General features: G+C 36.0%; 1 protein-coding gene across 6 annotated transcripts; it reads right to left on the reverse strand.

Annotated features, from left to right (window-relative positions):
- Positions 1–5,256: 5,256 nt before the first annotated feature.
- Positions 5,257–10,509, reverse strand: LOC131028051 (uncharacterized). 6 transcript variants are annotated; one of them, XM_057958220.2, is made up of 3 exons: positions 10,268–10,507; positions 9,834–10,035; positions 5,257–6,642 (listed from the first exon to the last, which is right to left on the reverse strand). In XM_057958220.2, the coding sequence occupies exon 3, from the start codon at positions 6,505–6,507 to the stop codon at positions 5,392–5,394; it is 1,116 nt and encodes a 371-aa protein (XP_057814203.1). In that variant the 5' UTR covers positions 6,508–6,642; positions 9,834–10,035; positions 10,268–10,507; the 3' UTR covers positions 5,257–5,391. The 6 variants fall into 6 exon arrangements, with proteins under 6 accessions (XP_057814203.1, XP_057814208.1, XP_057814206.1 ...); XM_057958225.2 differs by lacking the exon at positions 9,834–10,035 and having other exon boundaries at positions 10,268–10,509; XM_057958223.2 differs by lacking the exons at positions 9,834–10,035; positions 10,268–10,507 and adding an exon at positions 8,877–9,774.
- Positions 10,510–10,920: the final 411 nt, after the last annotated feature.

Consider the following 10,920-nt stretch of genomic DNA (forward strand, 5'->3'; position numbering starts at 1 on the left):
ATACTTTACTATTAATCAGATAGAATATTCATTAACTATCACGGGCATATAATTATATGAAAAGTGATTTAATTATCAATAGAGGAGAAGATATTTTTACTTTACTTTAATCAAACATTTTAATATTTAACCTACAAATTCGGTGTCAGTAATCCAAAGAAAGGGCCATTATTAATTGTTTGTACAATAATAATAAAAAATATAAGTCTTATGTCACGCGAATAACATGGAAAAACTACCTACACTGGGTGAAGGTAAATTTAACTTAGTTAAATGTTTCCCTTGAAGATGACAGAGATGAGAACGTCTCCATTTGTCATTGTTCGTCATTGAACCAGATTTTGATGGTTTTTTGTCACTAGCGGAAGACCTTAAAAAGGACAAAGCTAAGCACAACTCCTCTATTTTGTTATCAGCGAAAATTTTGATATGACAAATGGATTTTAATAAATATATATCTTACGCCACTGTCATTATAATTGCGACAGTTGATTATTAAGTTTTTCTCTGAACATTTATGACTTTTAGTTTTATTAGAATTTACTTGGCATTGTGTAAAGTGGTTTTAGTTACAATTATTTTTTAGTATTTTTTATAAAAAATTTAAGATGTGAATAAATTTTGATGGTAGATCTTTTTAATATTAATGTTAAAAAATTAATATGAAATGATTTAATAAAATATATTAAAATTCACTTTTTAAATTGAAAGTTACAAGTTATTTTATTATAATGCTTTTCATAATAAAATTAATGTTTTTTTAGGATAGAAAAGAAGATTCAAATCAAATTACAATTATGAGTCTCACATATTATATGAGTATTATGTTTAATAGCTTTCTCATTGCATTTCTTGTTCCCTTAATAGTCCATGTCTTTGTCTCAATTAATGAAGACTTGCCTTTAAAATTTGCTTTTGTAAGGTGAGCTACTTTGCATTCATTTATTTCATTACCTAGACCATATTGTTGTGCTATAAGTTATTGAACTCTTTAGGTACATGTTCCTACTACCTCATAATATTGTATAGCGTCTAGCTACCAATATTCATTTGCAATTACATTACAATCATCTTCATCCATCATAGGCTTAAGTAGGAGCCCTCTCTATGTCCAATATTGTAGAAAAGCAATATGAGGAAGTCTTCTAATGTTAAATATAAGATTAAAGATCAAATATGAAGTCCTCCTTATTGAGAAAGTAATTCAATTCTAGTTCTAAAAAATAACCTTAAACGTGTAATTCAAGAAAACAAGTAGCACTATCAGTACACTAGTGAAGCTTATAGGCGCTCTCTTCCCATGTTAACAAATGTTACCCTTCCACTCTTTGCATTAGAACCATAAAATTTTAATACGTATTGCCCATCAAAGTATGATTAAAAACCATCCTTTCTTTGTTTATAAGAGCACAAAATATTAATTTAATTTCTTACTAGTGGGATTAGTTTATTGGGAAGCAATATACCCTTATATGTTGGTATGTTCTAATTTCTTTGGTAAAAACAAACCATGAATATGTTAGATAATTTATGCATGGGTTAACAAAGAGGTTGGTACAATACAACGTTTAAAATAGCATACCAAGTCAAAATTTGGGGTTTATTAAATTATCAAATTAGCACAAAATCTTGTCAACTACTTATTGTATTTACACCAAAGTAACCAACCTCAAAGAAATTATTTAAGATAACTCAAAGAATTTATGTTCCTCGACTCAAATAAATAAATGATAAAGGGATGCTTAAGTGTCTCTAATATACCCCACACAAAGCATATCAATTCCAATACTAATCTTCATTATGCAAGATGTCAAACAACCCTCTAAAACAAATTTAATTAAACTTCAAGCAGGTTATTACAACAAAATATCATCCATATTTTGAAAGAAAATTGAATGACCATTTTATACAAAGAGATATACTATTTAAAAAGATTATACATTTATTTACATAATAATGTAAAGTGTTAAATCATAAACTTATGGAATTTTGTCTCTAATATTCATGTGCTCTTATATGAAATAAATATTCTCTTCTTATTTATAATATATTTACAATCATTTAATCTATGATTATCTAACTCATTGAACAATGTCTTATCAAAGAAAAAAGGCTTTGTTATTTGCAAAATCATTACACTAAAATTGCATACCCTTTGGTACACTCAAACCTACCAAAAACATAAATTGTCTTAGGAACATGATGCTTAACAAACTCTGAGACTCGAAAGAAAATGAAATAATTGTTGACCCAACAAACGTTACCAAGGACCCAAACATATAGACTAGAAAGAAAATGAAATAATTGTTGACCCAACAAACGTGACAAAAGATCCAAACATACATATTCAAAAGAAAATAAATAATTATTGACCCAACAAACGTGACAAAAGACCCAAACATATGATCTACCTAATAAAATCCCTTTCCACTCCTACCTTCGGGGGTTCATCAATCTCAAAAGACCTTTTCAGGCTCCCAATTGAACGAGATATTTTTTATATCCTCGAGTTACTGATTATTCGTCTTCGATTATTTGGGCATTCCAAGTTAATACACACCTCATGCCTTTTTCTATTGTAAGAAGAAAAATAATTTTAGGAAAAAAACCCGTCCAACGGCACAGCAGAGAAAACAGAGGTCTCTGCATTTAAAGAGAGCCTTCAATATTCAACCATAAGAAGCTTCTAAATAACCAAGAGTAGGTGTAAGATAAAACTATTCGACATTATCATAATTTACTTAACATGAAAATAATTGTTTCTTGCCATATAAGAAGTTTCTGTGTCTATTCATTTTGATCTATTAAATTAATATTTTATATAAACATCATTAGATTCGATGATCAAACAATACCTATATAAAAAATAATAAATATTTGTCCTATTTTCATTGGTCAAAATTAATCTTTAACTATTGTTCTGGATTGCATTTTAAAATAGCTCAAGAAAATTTATTGATCTGGATTATATTTTAAAATAGCTCAAAATTTAAATCCTTCCCTCATGTGATCACGTTTATAAATTGGTTAAAATTAAAATACAACTACTTTTTAAATTTTTAAATTAATTAATAAATACACAGAAGAACACTGATATTGGTATTAACTTACCTGGCATGCTTTTTATTTGTCTTTTAAACCTTGGACAACTGCCTGTGGTCTTAAATAAGCAATGCATGAAGCTGTTCTCTTTCAATATGTAAAAATAAAATAATTAGTGTTTAAATCAAATAAAAAGTAATGTTAAGAAGCCAATCCAACAAGCATCTGGCCCTGGGCAAACTTGAAAAGACGTCGCTTCTATGAAGATATGAATGTCTGGAAAAACACTTTTCCTTAATTTTCAAACTACCTTTCTTTACCAACAATAAGAATAGGGTTCAAACTACCTTTCTTTACCAACAATAAGAATAGGGGAAGAGTATCAGTAGTTGTCATAGCTAATTTCACGCACACAGATCTTAAACAGTACATCGGATTTTTATTTTTATTTTTAGTTTGTCTTCATATGCGATCTTCGTATGTGTCCCCTGATACCTAACTAAAGATGGATGTTCCAGTAACCGTCAACTCAAAATCACTAGTACTTGTTGACAAATGTCCCAATAGTGGTGCACAACTCGGCCAATTATGAACAAAAAATTACAAAAAATGATCCTCTATTGGTACAAAACAAATTTATTAATGGTGTTTTCTCTACAACGACTATTGGGGGGTCAACATGACAATAATATGACAGTTATTGGAACTATGTTATCTATGTTATCTATTGATGCTCTTCCCCTATTGCCAAATGGATGATATCAAAAGAAACAGCAATAATTCAATGCTTCCTTGTCTGACAGGTAATTTTGTACATTAAGTTTTAGTTTCTTTATTTTAGTTTGTTTGTGGCGTTCAGGGTTTATGTTTCTTTTATCTCCAACGTGCTTAATCTTTTAATTAAATAAAATTTTATTTGAGAATTTGTTCTTGTACAAGCTTTTATAGATTTGTCATATGCCCAAAAATAACAAATCTTATAATATTAACTTATTAAAACTCCAGGGCCAGTTATTCCTAGGAGAATCATTTAGCGGCCACTCTGAAAATACATATTTTATTTGGTAAGGCAGAAAGCATTGCGTGCAAGAGATTGTATAAAATGCCAAATGGAAACAATAATCCCATTTTATATATATGCTGTAGGTGCATTTAAAAACGACTGTTTCAGAGATCAGGTGAGGAAAAAACTACACCTGCAACCAGAAACACGATTCTAAAAACAATTGGTACACTATGAGGTAGCTAATTCACATTCATATTCACGGTCAGGCAATTGGTGTCCAGATATCACTATGCTTTTCATGCATAAGTAGAAAGCTATTAATTATTATAGGATTCTCTTTTTCCGTCAATAATGGATTCCAATGGCTCTACCATTAAAGAATAAAGGGCCACATACTTGGCAACAATCAATGAACCTGTGAATTTCTAATTATAATAAAGTTGCCCAATTCCGATGCAATCAGCCCACTGACAGATGATGCGTGTTACATCAATGCCCCCATTTTTCAGACTTGTATTTACTAGTTCCAACTTTAAAAAAACCAAACAATCAAAATCCTTACCTACCATATGTTATCACTCCCCTTTTGCTATGCTTGCTTCTCCGATATCTTTAAATGGCCACCATGCCTAATGCTGTTCTAACTTGTAAGTAGACTGCGGTGCAAACTCACCCTGCTTTGAAACATACTTTTGGTCTTTCATGTTCTGTAATTCTTCTGCTACCTACTATGACATGATAGGCATATTCTGATAAATTAATGCTGAAGCCATAATTTGAAAAGAAATCCTAAAAGACAGATTTTCCATGCCAGGAGTGTTTGCACGATTATGAATATTTGAAGTACAGAGGTTGTTAACTGGAATTAGACCACATATAGTAAAATGGCCTGATGCGTCGAACTTAAAAATACAGATCAACAGCTAGGTCAATAAACTATTACCTGTATGTCAAAAACTACAAGCAAAACTAACACCATACAAAGTAATTTTGTTCCTTAAAACTGCAAACAGAGACACATAAAACCTATTTGTTTCCACAGCAACTCTCTTGTAAGAATACTACATCAAAATTCAAGCTTTTGCTTTATTTGATGAGATTCTGCAATTTATCTAAGAATATATATAATCCCAAAATAAAAGCAAGGCCGAATACTTATGCGAGTGTTTCTCTGTGTGTGGATATGCAAGCTCAAAGGCAACAGGATATAAATTAGAAAAACAGGATTCTGAGTTATTTAGAAATTTACAACGAGAAATTAGCCTACTTGGGCTTCAACCAAAATGTTCCATGGATACGTCTATCTAAACTCTAGATCATCATCCTAACCAAAATTTTCTCAATTAAAGGCGAAGAGATAAATCAAGCTTCGAAACATCCTCCTGGGGTTTAAGATAAAACCCATTGGGATTGAGAGCCTCGTGATGATTCTGACTCTGAGTAGTATTGTTATGATATGCTGCTACTCCATGATGTTCAGTTTGGTGCAGCCGTCTGAAGCTTCCAGGCCAGCAAAAGTTAGCTTCCTCGTTCATCAAGAAAGGGGTTGCCCCCAAAAGCCTATTACCTCCACCAAAATTGTTGTTATCGAATCTAGCCACCCCTCCTCTGTTACCCATCATCCCAATACCACCACCGCCACCACCAATTTCCTCTGTAACATATTTGCCAACGGCTGGGTGCTGTTCTATGGGAGTCCTCGACCATCCATGGTGGCTCAGAGGTAACCCCCCTGGCTCTGCATAACAAGGCTTATGAATCAGGGAATGTGCTTTTATGCCCAGAGATCTATTAATCTGGGTTTCTGAAGAGCCATGAAGAGGCAATGATGCCATGCTCAAGTACCGGTGTGTGAATGCCCCAATTCTCTGCCCCCTTTTGGCCAAAGTCCTTTCGCGCTTGTGGGCATTCTGGTGGCCTCCCAATGCTTGGGAGCTGTAGAATTTTCTCTGGCAGTAATTGCAGGAAAAGACTCTGGGCTCTGAGCCCAATGAAGTAGACTCAAAGTATGACGCAGCGCTTGGATTTGCACTTGCAGCAACAATTTCATTACTGCTGGATTCCAAGGGCCCCTTGGTGTCTACCGACTCATTATTGTCCTTCTCTGTTTCTGCTTCTTCTCCTCCTCCTTGATTATCCTGCCGGTTAAAATAATCAATGAAACCTGAAGTACGAAGATCTCTTCTTTGCATACCCTCATCATCATCATAGCCAATCGCCAGATTTAGCGAAACCTCCGAGGTCTCCTCTAATCTAGAGGACTTATCGCTGAATTTGGCTGCCTTCTCTTGGACCTGGAACATATGGGTGGGGGGCTGTGACTGGGGTTTATGGGAGAAAACCGGTTCACGCCCAGAAACATTGGAGGCTGCTGATAGTTGATTGCTGATAACAGACTCTTCAGAATAATAACTCTCGCTTCCTTCCAAATCAATGCTTGCTTTTTTCATATTATTCATAATATGCTTATGCCTGCTGCTAGCATTTCCCGATCAGAACATTATCCCCTCAAAAATACAAACACCCCCAAATAACTCTAAACCAAGAAGATCGTTCCTCCCATGTCCCTTACGCTTGCAACCCACTTCCGCACTCTGCACCCACCAATAACAAATCATCAATATGAATCTATGAACCCGATTTGAACACACCCACAGAGGATCAACATATAAAACTAACATGAACTTGATTTGAACACCCTCATAAACATTCAAAATCAATCTGAACCTAATTTTGACACATCCAGATATGACAGCAAGATACAAACCTGATATCGCACCTAAAATTGATTTAAAATCAAAACGAACACGTTAAAAACAAACGACAACGACTTTATGGCCTGGCTGCAAAGTGCAAACTCAAAGACGCAAATAACACCTGATCAGAGTAAAGAACTGGGAATGGAACAAATAACATCTGATCAGAGTAAAGAACTGAGAATAGAAGTCCTTCAGATTAAGCAGCCCTGGATCTATACAAAAACGGAAACTTTCAACGCTTGCACTACCGGGTAGGTGGAGTCATAAAGACATGAAGAGGTATTTGAACCAGCTACAGAAGTCATTTATAGTTAAAGTCTTGATGACCACAGACCATGCAAAATTTCCTTTCACGATAGGAATATAGGGGGACCAATCTAAAGCCTTAAATTCCCCACTTCAGACGGTGACGATGTGTGAAATTAAATCCCAAAATTAAATTCAATTCATGACTACAGGTCTGTTGCAACGATATAATGAAACAAACATTGCCATGTCATAAATCCACGACGATAAAATCTTAAGCTTTCTGGAATAATCATTTTCTTTCTAATGACAATCAAAATCAATAATCTACAGAGACAAAGAAGCAGGCCTTCGTCTCTCTATTCCAATACTAACAAAGAGATGCTTACAGAAACCAACGAGATGAAGAGAGAAACAAACATTCAAAAGAGATTGTATTTTTATCCCTCATCGAAGATTTTTATATCAATTAATATACAATCATTTACAGATATCCATTCATCTCCCTATTTCAAGGGCAACAAAAAGATTTATGTACAGGGTGCCCAAATTCTGCAGAAAGATACTACCCGGCCTTCAAATGACTCGCATCAATGGCCCAAATTCGTTCCTATGAGCTCGGAGATAATATGAACAATTAATATGTGCCATTTTCTCTTGGCAGGCATTACCGCTCAGCTCTGAGGGACTTCTAGAGCAAGAAACAAGCTCTGAACAACGGTAGGACTAATAAAACACCCCCGAAATCAGCACATTAAAAGAAAGCTAAGATAAAATCTGTATGTAAAATAACGATTAATCCCATAAAATCCGGCTATTTCTAAAATGTAGATTTATTGAAAGGGGGGTTGCCGTTTCTTACGTGACGAAGAAGCTGCCATGGCAGATAAAGAAAAATCTAAATCTATTCCTGAGAATGGAGAGGGCCGTTTGCATCTGCAAAGCCTGAGGAGCCAAATATACAGACAGCCTTGCTTGTAGTCTTGAACTTCTAAAAGCTTGATCGCCTCGCTGTGGGATTCAATCTTGGGACCTCTGGACTTCAAAAAATTAATAGAAATGAAGCAGTTTGGACGGCTGGGGAGGTGACGAGGACGGAAGAAAAACACGATGCAGGTGTGGATAGATTGAAACGAATGAAGTGAAACTTATGAATTATTCTGGTGATGAAGATGAAGATGAAGTTTAAGGGTCAAGGTCGGGAACATTTGCAGCACAGTACAGAAGGCGACGTTGACGCCGAAACCACACCAACTGAAAAAGGACGCTGTGCAAAATGTCCGTCTAGCGCAGGACAAATTACAATCTGGACTTGATGCCACAACACCACACCATTTTTATGACCCCGATACGGACCGCCATTCTACTATTCTATTCCATTATTATTCTCCTACTTCTGTCAACGAACGGACGGCATAAACGGGCAAATTAGCTGAACTAACAATATTAATAATAAAATTCTAAACTGATAATAGACCCCCGCAAAAAAAAAAAAAAGGGAGAGGAAGCTGAGACACGAAATGCCTCCACATTTACCCTAGAGTAAAAGCTAAAGTGTCCACGGTTCGATTCCCCACCATGGCGTCACGTTGTGCTGTTTTTTTCCTTTCTCCCTTATCCACCTAACTTGCACGTCATCGTACACACACCATAGTTTCCCACTCAAAAATTTTATTCACTCAAAACCCTAGCGATCGAATCCCGGAGCCTACTAAAAGCCTTGTTCTGTGGCTTTTCTATGGTCGGAATCGCGCATTATCAAATGGAACTTTGCAAAAAAAAATTAAACAATGAATAAAATTCATAAATATCTTATCTTATACCTGACAGGAATCTCAGCTTCTTTCACCTTTCAATTGCCGAACAATTTTAGCTTTTATTTTTGAATCGTAACTTTATGTTATGTTATCCTGAACGCAAAACGAATGAATCTTTACTTTTCATTAGTTAAAGCTTCGGACACCACGGATCTATGATTATTTTCGAATCCACAAATTCTCAAAACAATTAAACCCTGCACACATGAAATATTCGTCCAAAGCAAAACATAAAAAACATCACAAAAAATAAAAGCGGAGCTTAAAAGGTCTGTTGTCACTGCATAAAGATGCTGCAGGGCTGCCATTGGAGATCGTAAGAATCTAAACTTTAAAATTTTAATAATATATAACAGCCTTTTCCGCAATATTAATCTTCCAACCACGATGATACTCGAGTCCCCAACTCCGCATATCATTCTGCAATTTTTCACCCCTCTTTGAGAGTCAAATACGTTTTCGCATCTCCGTAACATTTAACGCTCATTTATTACCAAGCTTTCAATTAAATATATGATTGCCTGACCGGCACGCCTGAGGAACCTATTCGTCAAAACTTAGAAATACTAAAATCTTCAAAATTTATTTCATTACACTAACCTCACCGTACACTAAATCCTAAAAGTGTCCTAGGGTTTACGAGACTAAATCATCTTCTCCGAAACTCGTTTTTCACCGCCTCTTCGGTAAGTCACATCAGCGAAAATCTAGCACGCCTTGTAGTTTCAGCTAAAGCAGCCATGGACATACATTGCGAGTACATTGCCTGCCATTTTCGACCGTTTACAGCTTAAAATATTTAAATGAAATGAAAGATTTTAATCAAGTCCTCGGAGATCAGTCGGTCCAAGGGACCAAGAGCCGCAGTCCTAAAGCATTTCCGAACTCTTTTCAATGTCCAATCTCCTCCTACAGATATTGGGCAAAAACAACACATCCCCAAAAAAAATTCGTCACACTAACCTTCTACCGCCGATAAGATCTCGAAACCATTCACGCCTCACTCGAATACAACACCACTGTCAACAATTTCGGAGCCTAATTTATTGCTGCAACGTTCATTTATCACCGTCCAACCTTCATTTATCACCGTAGCCTCAGCAATGACATATCCATCCACAGACTTGCCACAACCAACATATCCTGAAAAAGCCATTATATTAACCTGCCATGACAGCTTCCACTAGGTCGATCAAATTCCGAAATCCTTCACACCTGATAACTAGCCTTAACCTCTCATTTCTCACACTCATTATTTTCGACTTAAAAATAACAAAAAAGTAGCTCGATCAAAATCCAAAATCCTTCACAACTCATTACTACCCTTTAAAAACTTTAATTCCTCACACTCATTACTCTCTACTTAAAAACAAAAAAAGCTCCACCATTATACTTACCTTCCATCACCCGTTTTCTCGCCAAATCTGACCAAAATTCCTCAAAATTTCCGCACACAATCCATTCCTAGGGTTCTGGAACCCAAAAAACTTCCCCTTCTTCACATTCACATTCACATTCACGCTCCCCTTCCTCCTCAATTCTACCCTCACTTGGCCCACAAAAGAGCATCTGCAGATCGCACGCTCGAATCCCAACACGCACAGTGTACGATCATCACAGCTAATAAATTAAACTAAAAATTACCCCATGTTATAACTGTGCCATCAAACTTTCACCTCCTGTAATCAAAATTTAAACCCCCCCTTAACCCTCCCCATAGTCGCTGTCGCCGTCAGGACAATAATGGACTTTGGGGGCGCGGGGCGACTGACTGACTTGACTGACTGACTGACTGCCTGCTGTCAGTCAGGGGAAGTCAGGAACAGTAACTACTCCTCCCTTGCCGTGCCGTCCGTCCAATGTGAAGTCGGGAAGGTAGCTTAAAGCAACCTGCACCTGTCCTTTGAATAACTGTACTTTGTTCACGAACTTATTGTTTTCTTTCTCCACAAGGCGGCGGCCGGGAATATTTGACGGCCAGTCCAGTCCAGGCTGTTTCTCACACTTGCTGTCGGAACAGCAAACTTTAATAGCGAAGCAGAGCTGAGAG

The sequence above is a fragment of the Cryptomeria japonica genome, chromosome 5, assembly GCF_030272615.1.
Source record: "Cryptomeria japonica chromosome 5, Sugi_1.0, whole genome shotgun sequence".
In the NCBI taxonomy this organism is placed as follows: Eukaryota; Viridiplantae; Streptophyta; class Pinopsida; order Cupressales; family Cupressaceae; genus Cryptomeria; species Cryptomeria japonica.

What these genes read in the sequence shown, in the direction of transcription:
- LOC131028051 (XM_057958225.2), bottom strand. Translation starts at nt 6,507, where the DNA reads ATGAATAATATGAAAAAAGCAAGCATTGATTTGGAAGGAAGCGAGAGT.